Genomic DNA, 16,302 nt, shown 5'->3' with positions numbered 1-16,302 from the left:
ATAACATACATACATATATTCCACTTATTTTAATACATAAATATATGTGTTAGATAGAATGCACATTTCCTTTCAATATTTGATTACGTTAAAATATGAAAATTAGGAAAATATATCAAAGATGCTACTAATTATTTTAACCAGGTAATTATCCTTTTCTCTAGCATTTCAAGGATTCCAACGAAAAGGTTTTTAATGAACTAACAGAACTGATAAATTGTACATTTTCTTTCCACTTACAATATCGCTTCATCAAGCTCTTCTTGTAGGCCGCCGACCTCTCCGCCTTGCGTTCCGGCTTGAGACGCATCCTCGCCCGCTCGCACTGCGCGGAGTCGTCGGATTCCGTGCCGGAGTAAGTGCGTCCACGTCGGCGACTGGCCGCCGAGGCGGCAGCGGCAGCTGAGGCGGCTGCACTGGTGGCTCCGCCCAGCGACAGATCCAGCGGGGAGTCGTAGCCGTTCTGGTACTGCTCCAGCAGCTCCTCGTCCTCGGCATCCGCTTCTACGTCCGCATCCGCGTCATCCACATCCTCCAGTGTCTCCTCGTCCTCGATGTCGCTCATGGGCTGCTGGTGCTCGTGCTGATGCTGGTGCTGGTGCTGCTGCTGCTGCTGCAGAGTGGGTGCTGCGGTGATCACTGAGCTGCGCTGCAGCTGCTGCTTTCGCTCCCAGAGGATCTTGGACACATCGTCCAGGGTGCTGCGCGTCTTGTCTGGCGAGGAGGAGGGAGAGTGGTGGTGTTGCTGCTGCTGCCTTAGGTGATTGTAGAGCACTTTGAACTCCCGACAGTCCGAGGCTACGGACTCGGACTCCTCTTCCTCCTCGGGAGCGGGAGGCGATTTGTTGGAAATCTCTTCTAGTGACTCGGTTACTTTGGTGGACGCAACTGGACTTGGACTTTGCCGCGCCAACACTGACTCGGTATCAACTATGGCACCTGGTTCCTCTCCATTAACCTGTTCCGGCTCCTTCTTCTCCTGCCGCGAATTCTCCTGCTTATCTTGGTCTTTCAAAGTGGGGTCCTCTCGAGTCTTGGACTGCTGCTCATCGTCCTGAAACTCGGCTCCTGCTGGCGGCGAGGCTTCTGCGGGTGCGGCAGCTGCCGGCGGTGGAGATGTGGGCGTCACGGGCGAGGCCACTGGCGTGGGCGTGGCCGAGGACAGCGAGGAGCTGGAGGAGGATGATGACAGAGACAGCGAGGAGGAGGAACTCGAACTGGAACTAGAGCTGGAGCTGGAGCTGGAGCTGGACACATTGACAAGCGATGACGCCGCCTGGCTGGCGAAGTTGTGCGCCGAGGCGGCCACCAAATGTTGCACCATAATCATTTTGCACGACGCGGCGTATGCGTGATGTCTGCGTTAATGGGTTTGGCGATATTGCGTATACGCAACGTTCTACACTCTAGACATGATTCTTATGTCTGTTTGTTTGGGGCTTCTAATTTTCTTGGTATAAGAATTGCACTAAGTTTTTGCACTCGGTTCGTTGCTTGTTTGTTTGTTTGTTTGCTTGTTTGCTTGTTGGTTTATTGTTACTTCTTTACGCTTGAGGTATTTGTTTGATTTCGAAAATTTATCAGGTTTTGAACTTTTTTGCACTAATTGTGGACGTTTTATATGCTAACTTTCTCGCTTAAACTTAAACACATTTTGCTATATATTAGCTATTACATTTTGTTTTCCCGCGGGTCAAACATTTGCTTGTTGCTTGCTTCTGTTTCTCTGGTATTCTGTGTGTGTTTTGGCTGTTGAGTTTTACTCTGTTTTGGGCCGCTAATTCGTCGCTCGCCGCGGCACGTCATTTATCTCTTACGGTATCAGCAAAACTAAAATCTAAAGTCAGCACAAAAACCGCTGCGAGTGTTTGTTAGGCGCAAACACCGAACAACAAACGTCGGCTTCGACGTCAACGCCGGCAGCGACGTCGACTGCGATGCTGCGGCTGCAAAAGCGCGCGCGCGCCCCACTCACCGATGCCCCAATACCAGTGCACCAGTTCCCCGCTCACGCTCACGCTTACGCACACACACAGGCACACGGACGCACGCACCGCGGGAGAAACACACACTTGCACAGGTGCAAAAGAGCCAAATCGGCGGACTGAATGGGGCTCGCTCGCTCGACTCGCTTACGCCGACTGAACGACTGAATCGACGGCACGACGTTGCTGCCGCTGCTGCGCTGCCGCTGGTATTGCGAAAAACGTTGCGAGAGAGCGCAAAAATGGCAAACAAACGTAATCGCGCGGGAAATGCAGGGGGAAGAGCGGGGAGAGAGAGCGCAAATGTTTGGAGCTCTCTCTGCCGCGCCTTCCTCTTACCCCCCACCGCCCCGCTGTTGCATCGGTGTGTGTGTGTGCATGTTTGGGGGATTTGTGTGCCACATGCGCATTTGCATGCAATTCTCGCGGGGATTTTGGTGGGGTGCTCCCGGGGTGGGGATGGCTGCGGGAACGGGGGGCATCCACAGTAGCAAGTCCCTCAAGAATGTTGTCAAGTTAGGATTACTTTTAACTGCACAGGGAAAAATGCATTGCCGCTTCTGGGACTTAATCGAATGCATTATAAATTTGAAACATTTTAAGGATTTACTTAAATGTAATGTAGGAATTTATTTCCATTGACAGTTTTTGTAAAAAACAAAAGTTTTACAATACCATAGACAGGAAACTATCCGAAGTCTCTGGAAACTTTTCCATATCAAGGCACTAAAGTGGAAAGTTATCAGTGACCTAAGATGAATATTCTAGACATTTTCGTTAAAAATTCCCAATTAAGTTATTAAATAATTAAGATTAAAATAGTAAAGTCAGCATGCCAGATATGTTATAAGTAGATAAACCTCTTTAATATATATAAACCTAAGCTAAGAAATATGATGATCTTAATTTTCATTAAGGGATTACGGCATTTTTTCCGATGCCCCAACAAAGGCTGATTATTTCCCCTTTAAGATCATTGCACATTGCGAGCGATTAAAACTAAAAGTAACACAACAATCCACCAGCCAGCGACCCAGACCCAGTGCTCTCCACTCTCAGGGCTCCACTGCTCCCCCTCCCTTTCTTCCGCTCCTACATCGCGTCCTCTCTTCTTCTCCGCGATTCTCTGGAGAAGGCTATCGGTGGCTCGCCAAATGGGTCAGGCCCCGTCAAAAGGGCTAAGCGATCATCTGGTCTATGTTTTTGCAAGGCGGAGAGGAACTGAAAATGGGGAAGAGCGAAAAGGGGCGAAGGACGAGGGGGAGCAGATTGGGTGGCTGCACGGGAAGGGGGTGCAGGAGAGTGGACGTCGCTGCTGCAATCGACACGATTATGACTCAATGCAAGTGTATGTAAGCGCTGCTCTCTGCCTTTGTGAGAGCGCCAGCAGCACTCTCTCTCGCTCGCTAACTCGCTCTCACTCTCTTTTTGCTGTCTGTCAGTGGAGCAAATTTTCACTTTCCGTTTGCTTAGTGTTGTTGGGGGCCTTTCCATTTACTTTGCCGATTGCAATTCAAGTGTGCGAGCGGAAAGGAAGCTCGCTCTCTCCCGCTTCTTCCCTCCGTTGGCATATAATGTATGTTGCAAATAAAGGAAGCAGAGCAAGTAGACGGCAATGTAGAAAAAGAAGAAGAAGAAGACGGAGGAGCGGCAGAAGGAAGAGTTTTGTTTTTAGAAACAGCGAGGGCGTAGACGCAAGGGGGATGGGTCGGCACATTTTAGGGGGCATGGTGCAGGGGGCGGAAAAGGAGGCGGCAGGCAGCAGGCAGAAGAAGGAGAAGCTAAATGAGGCGACGTCGACACAGACATACTTTTGCAATAGCTCTTTGTCTGTGAGCCCGTCCAAGTGCATGAGTGTGTGTGTGTGAAATGAGTCCAATGTACCCACAACTAAGGGTGCACTCACAGAAACCAGCTATAAGATTAGAATTTTAATGCGAACTTGTGCAATATATTCATTTAATAGTATTTCCTTGCATAAATTAAAGTGAAACGAATCTGATAATAATGTTCCTAGAATATTTACATATACATATATATATTTAAGGACAAAAAAAAAAAAATTTAAATAATACTTTGTGCGGATTATAACCAACTACTAGATATTAATATTATTATATTATTATTAGAAGCTAAATATTTAATAGGCTTAAGTGTTTTCTAAAAACATTATAAGACGTAGCAAATGCAAGGTGCAAGTAATTCATAAAAAATAGTATGTATATTTCTTGCATAACAGTGCAATTTCTCTCCGTGTAAGATTTAGCAACAAAGGCGAGGGTTTGGGACTAGTAGAAGAATGGATCTGGGGGAAATGTTTGGGGTTAGACTGCCGCCGACAGCTCCTTTTGCCAGAAGAAACAGCCAAGCGAGGGGACTGAGACAGACAGACAGACAGACAGCCAGTCGTAAAAGAATTTGTTGAAGAGGAAGCGCATTAGGTGGCTCTGCTCCCTTCGCCTGCTGGAAGCTTCCACCTCTGCTGCTGCGTGGCCACGGCTCCTTGACTCCTTCGGACTCGGAATGGGCGGCTTGGACTTGGTTTGGGTGCTGACTGTGTAGTCGATTCATGTTTCAACAGAAGTCATTGAACAGCTAACGACAAATGCTGCACACTGGTTGATTCGCATGGAAACTAATCAACGCGCTGCAGATAAGCAATAGCTTGCACCAAAGATAAGCATCGGCATGCGTTCTAATCTGCTAAGGCAGCTAATGCAGTTAAGTATGCTGAAGTAATACGCCAGAGATAAATGTATCTTGTGAGGTAATAAACGTTGCGTGATAAAGGAGTTAGGGCGTTAAAAAATTTCAATTTTAAGCCAAAGCTAAACAAATAAAAATGTTAAAATATATTACAACTAGCTTTACCAAAAAATTCAATACAAATTTTTATTAGATAAGAACGATAAATGTAGATTCCCAACATTTCGACGACGACGGAAGCAAATGATCCTGGCGCCACTGTGCTAAGCTGGACGACAGCACAAGCGCCACCTACCGCCAGACAGGCGGACAATGGGCAAGGAGGATGTCGGAAATGTATAAGCAGGGCAACAGTTTGGGGTTTCGGTTCGGGTATAGCTTTCAGCACAGCCCCACCAACGCACACCAGCACACAGAGCAACACACACCAGACAAACCAACTGTATATTGTATATTGTATATGCTATATTGAGCGCAGCGTCATCCAGAAATTTCGGCAACAGAGCAGCGCAGAGAAAAGCAATGGAGCAGCGTTGGCGAGACGAGGTTTTCGGTTTTCGGTGTTCGTTGTAAACAGCAGTGAATGACCTCATATCATCTAATACACGCGCCGTGCACTCAAACCCACCGAATCACCGAATTTTGTCGCACTGGTCGCACTGGTGTGGAGTGTTGTGGTGTGGAGCTTGTCACTCCACGAACCGAACGACCCAGCGACTAACTGACAAAGCGACTTGACTGACTAACCTGCAGACTGGAGCTAAAAGCTGGAACAGAAACAGAATCAGAAACAGAATCGCAATCGCAATCTCCGCGCCTCGCCACCCTGCTCCCCATCGCCAGATTACGATGGCTACAAAACCTGCTGCTCCTCCTCGCTTTAGCACCAAATCATTCTAAGTACACAAGGCGAAATGTCATCCCACAGTTGCAGTCAACTGGATATGTTGATCTTGAGTAACCGAGCTATCTTTTACATACCCATATGTATCTGAAGAGTTTGAAGACATTATCTTTATACTGCATATTTGTATAATTAATGACTTAATCGATGAGTGGTTTAAAAAGTCTACCTTAAAAGATACTACGATATTTATTAAATAAAAATCTAAGATACTAAAGATATTTTAGTTACTAAGTCTAATTTTTTGTGGTTGCGGTTATGATTAATCATTTGACTTGCTTTATAATAACAAATAAATTGTTTATATATTTGGCTCAGTGGAGAAGTAGAAGCAGAGCAGACTTTGTAATTGTTACAGCTTCGTTTGGGGGGAGGGGAAGTGGGGGCAGGTCTTTGTTCATAGCTCGTAATCTTGCCGAAAATTGTCCGTATAGTTTCTTTGTCTCTCCAGGAAAATGGATGGGATTGTGGGTTAAACGAGCGACGTTTATAATGTCGTCGAATTGATGATTGCGACTTTGATGCTTGACGAGATTAGGAAGATGCTGCAGTCTGATGGATACCCGATATCAAGTGCAAACTCGTGACCTGTTGTCGCATGGAACTTTAATGCTCGACTTGATGGGAAACTTACATTGTCAAAGAGCGTTTTCTGATGAATTGGAGAGCAATCTATGGATGGCTTAAATGAACTGATGAGTCACATACAAGCATTAATTCTTTTTTATAAGCCTGAGCTCTATTGAGTCTTTAGTGCACTTTGAAATCGAAACGAATTGCATATTCGGTTTACGTTCGAAGCTTTCTACAGATCTTCAGGAAGTTTCCACAGTCGCCAAGAGAAAGAGTGAAAACATTGAACACATGTTTAAATGGCATTCACCTTTGGTGCAGAAAATTAAAGCAACAACCAGAAACATCTCAATTCAGCGCTTTTTCATTATCACTCCGAAGCCGAAGCCTTCAGCCAGTTTCAATTGTTTCAATTGTTTCCCCATCATTGTTTTCAGCCGTGAGCCAGCAAATTGGCGAAAATAAAACCACAATAGGTGCAGCATGCTCTTGACCATCAGCAGAAGCAAAAAAGAATTCTGCACTCAGACCGCAGAAGCCAAAAGCAGCCGCAGTTGCACACCGCTTCATCTTTAATGGCGGCGGCGGCCACGGGGCGTATGAGTAATGCGCTTGTTTAATTTGCATGTAAAGCGGCCATTACAAGTGTCAACTTATTTAGCAGTAGACCAGCACCTTGACCGCGACTTAGGCGTGCGAGTTCTTAACTTGTTATTGAAATGACGTACAAGAAGCAGCCACATGGCGAAGAACACTGCAAAAAGATCAGACTTCTCATCGTGATGAAGAATTGTGATGATGATGACAAGTTTTTGGCGCTGATGCTGGCAGTTTCTACCAGCCAATGTCAATGGTATGAAAACCACTGTTTTTCGCTGCCTGTCTGTCACTGCCAATAACGAGAGATTGTTGTTTGGCGGTGGCCATCTAAAATCCCATCCCATCCCATTCCATCCAATCCCATTCCATCCTAGGCAATGACATCTACATCCAAGCTGGAGTCAACTTTTATGCGTTTTAATTAAACGAAATCGAAAGCGCCAGACAGACCAGACACACCAGACGAAAGGAAATTGCTGATTGTGCTGCATGCAACAGTATTCCGCTGTTGGCCATCGCAGTAACTGCTTTAACTGTTTTACTGCTCATTTGACCAGCAAACCCAGCTAGCTGCACTTGCACTTGACAACGAAAATGGCACAACAACATCGACAGCGGCAGCATGGAAAACTCCAAGTGGTAGCTGGAAAAACTCGTCGTTGTCGTCAGCCGCAAAACAATGGCATTCATCCTACATTTTGGCCCGAAAACAAGTTGCTCATACGCCCCATTGGCATTGTTTTGCTTTTCCTTTCTGCGAGCCACCCAGCCACCCCCTCATCCCGCCATTTGGCCATTTCGGCTTCAGCTGCTGCACTTGCACTTTCTTTTTGCATTATGGTCTGGGGAAAAACTTTCGATTTTCTCGCTTATAAAAATAGAGAAAAACTACAGCAACAAAACAAAAAAAAACACGAAAATATTTCGCTTGGCAAGAAAAAGAAAATGAAAGCGAAAATGCGAAATGGAAACGCGCAGCAAAAAGCAGGCCAATCGATGGGGCACGGAGGGAAGCTGAAACTGAAACTGAAGTTGAAGTTGAAGCTGATGTTGCAGCTAAAGACCTGAAATGTGTTAGTTGGCGACTTCCAATTGCAGTCTGTCTTGGCCTGGGACCTGCCGTCAATTGCGCTAAATGGCAGCGGCAATAGCAACAGAAACAACACAAACATGCAACATCTATGCTCAGCGCAGTTGGCCATTTGATTTGATGTGGCAAGCATAATGGGCTCCAGCTGAGTGCCACATGCAGGTCCATGTAGACAGGCCCTCGGGGCAGCGTCATGAAAACTAATGGAACAGCTGAAGCTCGGACGTAATGGGGATGCGGATACGGATGGTATCTCCAGATCGGGTTCTTTGGGAAGCAGCTCGAGGGGAACCATAGAAGTGCATTGCGCATAAAGCTTAACTAGCATTGTCTTTAACCTTATCGGTGTAATGAAGAACAGGACATTTTCTTTGATGAGGAAAATAAATTACAATTGTAGTAAAAAGAAAAATATATAAAATGAAATGCTACACTATTCTTAGTTCATTAATTTTAATAAATTCAATAATTTCAATAAGATGAAATTATTTATAAGAAGAAAAAGACATACAATTTAAAATAATGCAGTTCTATTCTCAGTTAAGAATCAGTCACTTATGTCAAAACAAGAATGTGTTAAAAAGTTGTTTAAAAATATTTGTATTCAATGCTTTATAAATGTTAATAAAATCAGTATTTAAGTAAAATGAAAGAAAATATGTAAAATAATGTTTACTATTATCAGTTAATAATCACTAATTTAAAGTCAGACGTGAAAGTGTGGCAAAGATGAAATTATTTGTATATAATTTGATATTAAAAAGGATTAAAAATGTTAATAAAATCAGAATTTAAGTAAAAAGAAAAAGATATAATATATCAAATGCAGTTAACCTTAGTGATAAAGTCAGAACAAGAAAATGTTCAAATGATTAAATTATTTGTATATAATTTCATTTTAAAAAGGATTTTCCCATAATTGACTTAAATAAATGTGGCTTATCTGTGATCAAGTTCCCCCGACTCCCCAACTCGATTAGCTGATCAGATCATAAGCGCTGTCAACTTGGCCACAGCGAACTTGGCCCACTGAATGCTGCCGTCAATTAGCGGCAGCAAGAGGCAAAGTGGTAAAAAAAAGCGGACACAACCGCAGATGTGAGAGAAAGGAAAAGCCATGATTTGGCGCTGGCCACCAGGTTGGATGACCAAGCCACAAGCCACTGCAACGGCCAGCGATCGCAAATCGCATTTGTATTCAGCGCCATTTGAGCATTCGGCCATTTGGCCATTCATAATGAAAGTGAATTTCGTATGGTTTTCCTCGCTGGCTCTGCTTGGCCGTGTGAAGCCAAGCATCGATCTGCAGGCCAATTTCTAATGCTGCACATTGCACACGGCATGGCTCGGTGTTTTGCTTTTGGCCAAGAGCAAGGCAAGACCAGAAAACCAGTTGCCAGTTACCAGTTGGCAGTTGGCAGTGGTGGCCGAGTAAAAGTGTCTTAGTAGGACGCTTTTGGCATCGTCATCGCTCGGCTCTACGATGCATCCGATGGATCGCCTTGGTTCGTCTTGGATCGGATCAGGTAACACTGACTGACTAACTGAGTAACTGACTTCTTGGTCATGCAACGAGCGTATGCAGAAAACCAAAGGAAAAGCGAAAAGAAAACGCAGCTGAATGGCCACATGTGGAATGGCCAACAGTTTCACGTTCGCCGATTTTCTTCTCTTCTCTATTATTTTCCTTTCTTTTGGCTTATTTTGTTTACATTATATTTGATTTTTTTTTTGGCACAATCATGCACTAACTGCAGCGTCCACGTCCGTGGCGGAAAGTATTTATTTTAATTAACAAATCGCGTTGGAGTGCCGAGAGTTGCTTGCTCGATTTTCAATTGATTTCCGAAAGCTATCAATTTGAATTTTACTTTCGCCGATCAGACAGTTGATCTGAAGTGTCAACTCGGTGCAGTGGCTGACCAAAAAATGGGTTTGCCAATCAATTTGTTAATGAACCTAAAGGATAACTTTATCGTATCTTTGCTTTTCTGCAAAGGGAACTTTGTTTGACTGCTTATTTTCATGGCTTTTCCTGAGATACATATGTAATGTTTATCTAAGTAGTATAGATATAAATATATGTAATGTTTATCTAAGTAGTATATTCTGCTTAGAAACACACACTTTTATATATATTCTGCTTAGACCTTTAGAAGAAGATGAACTCGAATAGTACCCAACCCTTGACACTACAATAACAATATGAATTCGAATAGTCTGAGTAAAGTTCCTATGAACGTACATATATTAGATCTTTAAATGAGCACTTTTATTCATGATTATAAGCCTTATATAAAACTATCTTCAATTGAGTCACTTAAAAGGGTCAAAGTACTTTCCAAAACTATTTTCTAAGTGCATTTTCGATTGCCCCCGCTGCATATCCGCAACCTTGTCCACTAATTGACCCCGCATCACCCCGAGCCACTGCATCCAAATCCTTCCCAGTGCGAAACGCCCGTAGATGGTTGGCTTCTAATGAATATTGAAATTCAATGGAAACACTTTTCTCGAAGTCTCCCGTTCGCCGTCTGCCGTCTGCCGTCTCCGTCGCTCCGGATTCGTTGTCTCGCTCAGTGTCAGTCGCCAAACACACAAAAGTTGATTAAACTGCACAATAACAAACGGCAACAACAACTACAACGGCCGTTTTCAAGTTCAACCTATTGTGAGTCCGCCAGATACGAACGTGAATTCAAAAGAGCATTTCGACTGGAAAATTCCCAAAAAAAAAAACAAACACACACACACACAGAAAATAAAACAAGAAGAAAAACCAAATAATTCATACTTATAATCGAAAGCAGCCAACCAAGCGGGAATTGCAGCAAAAAGCGGCATAAAAGTAACATTTTCACAAGCCAACAAGTGCAACATAAGTCGCAAGCGAAATTCTCACACATTATCAAGCGTTGATTACCATCGAAAAGTGGAAAATACAACGAGCTCGCCTATAAAAACTATTAACTAAAAGTGCAAACTCAAAGCCGCCTCTGCTTTGTATCTTATAGATACAAAGATTGCCTTTTTGTTGCGTTTGCCTTTGCATTTGCATTTGCATTTGCTGTGTTTTCGTGCGTTTTTATTTTCATTTTCATTTGGCTTTTCGGTATTTGTTGTTTGTTTACGTGTTTTATTGAAAACGATTTTCAATGCCATTATAATGCACTTTGTCTGCGTATGTGTGCGAGTGTGTCCGTGTGTTGTAAACGCAAGCAAAGCAAACGTCCGTCTAACTGTACGGCCGTCAACCGCAGCCATTGGGGCAGCGGCGTTAGAGGCAAGGCGGTACGGGGCTTTGGTAAGGGGAGGGGAAGGGGGTTGGGTAGGGGAAGGGGGACTGCGGTTGGGGTTGGGGCGTACATGACGACGGCGACGGAAGCAGCGCAGCCAGCGACAGCGTCGACTGCAACCGCTCATCCGCCAGACGATGCGCTAGTAGTGACTGCTACTAGAAATTGCACGAGGGTCGCAGGGAAATGGAAATGTATCTTATCAGTAGTGTAAATATTACGTTCCAGAGATTTGCCAGTTTTAGGTTCCTTAATAATAATGGCTTTGAAATATTTGTCTAAATTCCTAATTAGAACTTTTAAATAGATCTTCCTAATGATACTTTGTTTATGTGTGATATTTTCAAGCACATTACTTCTGTTTTCAATTAATTAAACTCTTTTAAGCTATTTCTCTTATTTCTAACCGACTTAAAGTTAGGCATATATGTATGTACGTGAATGTATAAGGTTAAGTTTAACCACACCTATATTATAGATATAAGTTGAACTACGTTAGAACTAAGTTACAGTATGTGCAAATAAGTTAACAACAAATAAGGTTTTCAACGCAAACAAATGCTGGGCTAGGCAATGGCAAATGAAATAATTGAAAAGGAATTGCGGTAGGTCAGTTTAGCAAAAAAAAAACGAAGTAGTGCAACTGCAATCAAGAATTGAGATAGGTTGCAATCAAAACAAATTAAGTCGCCTGTGTTATGCTTAGTATAAAGTGTTGTAGTTGCCAAAAAGGTCAACGAATCATTTACCATGATGCAAATCAAGTTTATTGAGGAATTTTTAAGTGATTTAAATATTTTGAATGTTATATTCTTAGTTTTTATTAGCTATGTAATTAAAACCTGCTCAAATGGCGTAGGATGTTTCTGGATGTGCCACCTCCATCCTCTTAGTTGCCCCACCCAGTTAGCGATAATCGGGTCTTATTAATATGTTGCCAAAGGAAAGTTGCCACCGACATGGATGGCCGGCAAATTGATCGTGCAATAATTACTGCATAGCAGCCAGTTCAGCTGCAAGTTGCAAGTTGCAGTGGCAGCAAGCTGATTTGGATGCTGCTGTGATTTTCTTGCAGATGCTGGTGATGATGAAGTTGTTGCTGCAATTGGAAAGCAACGAGAGGGAAAGTGTTGCCGCTGCCGCTGTTGGCAGTTGGCAGTTTTCATTTTCCATGGCATGCCGCTAATAATACCAATCATAATGGCGCATAATAGACACACTGACATTGAAACGGGGCGCACTGTGGCGCACTTTGGAGTGTGGGAGTGCCAAGGGGGGTGCTGCTGCTGCGAGGGGGGCGGACTGGCAGGGGAGTGGAGTGGCAGACGGGCGGACAGAGTCTGCTGCCAACACGGTAGCCCCAGTGAGATCGATTGGCGTCGTCGATCATAGCCAGCAGCAAATAGCAAATAGCAAATAGCAAAAGCAGCCAAAGCAGCAAAAGCAGCGCTGCAGCAGCGTCAAATTTTGCAATTGCAATAGCAACGGCAACGCCGACGACTGCAACGACATTCAACCGATAGAAGTCAAAGTTCTGAGAGAAGGCGACAGATAACACGTCACTTGACTCGAATGGGGACATGGACAACATGCGTGCCTCCCCTCCCCCCCCGCCCGTTCTACCTCCCCTTTCATTCCGTTCCGTTCGCCAGCAGCAATAGCAACAACAACAACTGCAGCAATTGCATCTAAAACTGCAACTACAACAGCTACAACAACTACGAACACGACGACGACGAGTCCGGCACTCGCCGCTGCCACTCGAGAATCGCAATGAGTTGTCGTTAGCTTCGCCATTACCCCACGGGCAGTTCACTGGGTTCTCCTGGCCCCCATGGCCCCCTGCTCCCCTCTGCACCCCCCTGACCACCCCGCCATCGCCCCCAATCAGGGCCATTCGCATAGATCTCAGGCACACTCAAAAAAAAAACAGCCTAGCAATTGGATCTCATTTTTAAGTGCAGACACTTTCGAAGATTTTAACTTGTTCCGACACTATTTCATAATATTTTGATTATGAAAATATGGTTAAAAGCTAAATTAAATGTATATAAAAATCTTAAGATGCCCTGTATTTTTATTATTTTTTAAGTTCATTAATCAAAAGGCTTAGACTTCTTTTCATTTTACGCTGCCTACTTTTGAACAGAGGTCCTTGATAGTCGTTTTATACCAGATATCTACACTATTTAATATATAATATATATATAATAATATTAATATATATTTATTTATATTATATATATTAATTTTATACCTTTTAAAGGCGCATAAAATAATATTATTCTAATTACACAATCAACTAGCTGCCCCTTTCTGCCAGTGCACTCTTTGTTTGCAATTTCGCATTTTAGTTGATAGAATGTTGCGCGTATCGAACGCTGCCACCGCAAAATGTTGCAACGGGCTGAAGCTGCGACGCGGCGATCGATCGAGTGGCAAAAGGGGCGGTGCAGCTGGGGGCGGGGCGTGGCTCGGTTAGCTGCGTTTATGGCCGTTTGTCGGACGGTAGCGCAACAACCGCAAAAAAACACATTTTCTCAGTTGAAATTGCTTGTTGTTGCTGTTCTGCGTTGAGTTTCGATCGTTTTTCGTTTGGTTTGCTTTTCTATCAGCGATGTTTTACTTTGTTTAAAGTGCCACTGCGTTGCAATTGCAGTTAAAGCCAATTGCTGTTGTACCCACTGAGTACGTCGAAGTTTCTTGCCGTGTATTTGGTAGCCAATGTCTCTGGCAGTTGGCGATTGGTAAGGATAAGGGGTGCCATAAGCACTTTGATTGATCAAGAGTTATGGTTATGGGGGTTTTTCAGTAAGTTATCTTTCTAAGGACAAAATTCAAGGATCACTCGTAGACTAAGTAAACGAAAGAGTAAGTAGTTTCCGGTAATTTAAACAGACTGCAATAAAGTGTCATAAATAAATACCAGTTCTATGACTTAAAATTTGATAATGTATAACTTTGCTGAGGTAACAAGTTTTCTCTTTAGATCTCCTATTAGGTAGTTTATAGGTATGGAAAACTAGGAGCAGATTGGCCACATTTCAGCACATTAGAAATTTCTTTATAATAAGAGATCGTTTTAAACAAATTGACTAATTCCCAACTAAAATCACTGAAATATGCTTAAACCTAAGAGCATGCAATAATATCTAAAAATGATCAGGCAATTTCTGTACTGATCTATAAACCATACAGATGCCTGTTGCAGATAGAGAAAAAGTGGCAAAAAAGTTGGCACAAAGCACCCTGTACAGTGCGACCTAACGCACAATTACCCACAGACACAAAATGCATGCCAAGAGTCGGACAAACAGCAGTGCTCCCATATAGACAACTATATATATATATATTTGTATATGTATAAACACATTGAATGCATTTTATTTGCTTAGGCATATTTTTAATTTGCGAGGAAGGAGAACAAATAATGAGTGCCGCACAAAATGGCACACGGAGCGAAAGAGACGGAAGAGTATCTGGTTGGCGAGCGAATTGCAAACTGCAAACTACGAACTGCAAACTGCGAACTGCAAACTGCAAAATGCGAACTGAGAACTGCAAGCGAAACGAACGCGAATGCACGAGTGCGGGCAAAATAATAATAGCAACAAAATTTCCTTTTCTAGGTCTAGGCCAGATGCACAATTACATTCTAAAATATGCACACAGCTGAGTGTCTATATGTATGTATCTCTATCTATACATATATATGTATGTAGCCATGTTGCTGACGCTTGGAGCTCCGGCTTTCAGCGGCAACAACAGGTAACTTGGGATTTAGGGCCCCACTCGACTTCCCCATTGTATCGATTAATGCCCATATTTAAATGGGGAACCTACAGTTCCATATCCGCGATTATTCACCAACTTGCACTGGTCTCGTTCGCGGTTCCTGCAACCTATAAATATTAATATATGGGGGCACACGTACATATCTCTGTGTATCTGTGTATCTGTGTATCTGCGTGTATATCGAGTGTATCTGTGGCCGGATTATAGATGCACACAATGTAGTCAGACATCCGCCTAATATTTTCTGCAATCGAAGTGCCTGGTGGCATTGCTGTTTCACTTGGCTTTGCAGTCTCGCAGTTTTGCAGTTTCGCAGTTTCGATGTTGTTCTTGTGCACCTCTTACCTCTTACGCATAAAACGCTCGCTTTCGCCTTTCACAGACCGCGGTTTGCAATCTGTTTATTCGCTTTGAAGGACAAGCCCCATGTGTCGAAGTGTCTGGGTGTCGATCTGCATACCGAGCTGCAACAAGACAACAAGACAACAAGCGCAGCAAAACAATCTATTTACGCAAAGACAATGTTGTCGCTTAACGAGCACGCAATGAATGAAAATCCGCTTTTCGGAGTGCTTACTGTTTCCTTCGGGAAAACTGAACTACATCTAGACTACATCTTAAGTTATAAGCTAACAAATATTCTGAATTTATTAATTACTTGATATCCTGAATTTGGCAGATTTTAGCTCTAATAAGTACATTTCATCCTTTTCTCATCCGCATGAAAGATCTTTCTTTTCCCGGATTATTGCTGCAAAATTATTTCGCAGGATAACATGAAAACATATTCGGCTTTTCCTGCTGCAAAGTGCTTTCCATTCGCCATGGCACAGCCAATTAGTCGCTTGCATTTATGACACACATACGATGCGAGACGGTTTTCCGCTTGTTTTCCCCCATTTCCCGACACTCGCTAATTCGCAGTCGCCGCAGCGAAAAGGAGAGTGGAAAGAGACATGCATATCCGCTGCCACAATTACACATATGTAGATATAGTATACATATATACTATATATAGTGCATATAGTATATAGTGCTTCGATTCCGATGTGTGTCGGCGCGATCAGAAGGCTAGACGCACCAGATGACGGATTGTGTGCAGGGGTGGGGGCGTGGCACTGACAGGAGGAAATAATTAGGGGCAGCACCACGATCAATCGGAAAATGCGAAAATCTGACGTGCTGTTTAGTTGGGGAGGATATTGAAATGGCATTCCTTAAAATACCACAACATAACATGAAATGGCGACTCTAAGTGTGGAGCACATTTGATATAGAAACATTATGACATGTTTTTATTAAATATGTTGCTCAATGTAAATCATATTGAAGAAACAAGAACTTCGATTTTTA

The 16,302-nt window shown here is 43.3% G+C and overlaps 1 protein-coding gene across 2 annotated transcripts in view; it reads right to left on the bottom strand.

The window, feature by feature from the left end:
- The window catches only part of LOC120448986 (ecdysone-induced protein 74EF), a 62,231-nt gene that overhangs the window by 15,068 nt on the left and 30,861 nt on the right, over nucleotides 1–16,302 (bottom strand). The window contains exon 1 of one of the 2 annotated variants that reach the window (XM_039631253.2): nucleotides 241–2,124. The exons of the other annotated variant lie outside the window; for it this stretch is intronic. Coding sequence (XP_039487187.2) covers nucleotides 241–1,330 — 1,090 coding nt within the window. The 5' untranslated portion in view covers nucleotides 1,331–2,124. Of the gene's footprint in view, nucleotides 1–240; nucleotides 2,125–16,302 lie in introns of those variants that run through there. 2 annotated transcript variants of the gene reach the window in all.

Source organism: Drosophila santomea, chromosome 3L (genome assembly GCF_016746245.2).
Source record: "Drosophila santomea strain STO CAGO 1482 chromosome 3L, Prin_Dsan_1.1, whole genome shotgun sequence".
NCBI lineage: Eukaryota > Metazoa > Arthropoda > Insecta > Diptera > Drosophilidae > Drosophila > Drosophila santomea.
The sequence above is the reverse complement of the archived record's forward strand: the minus strand, read 5'-3'. Positions and strand labels throughout refer to the sequence as shown.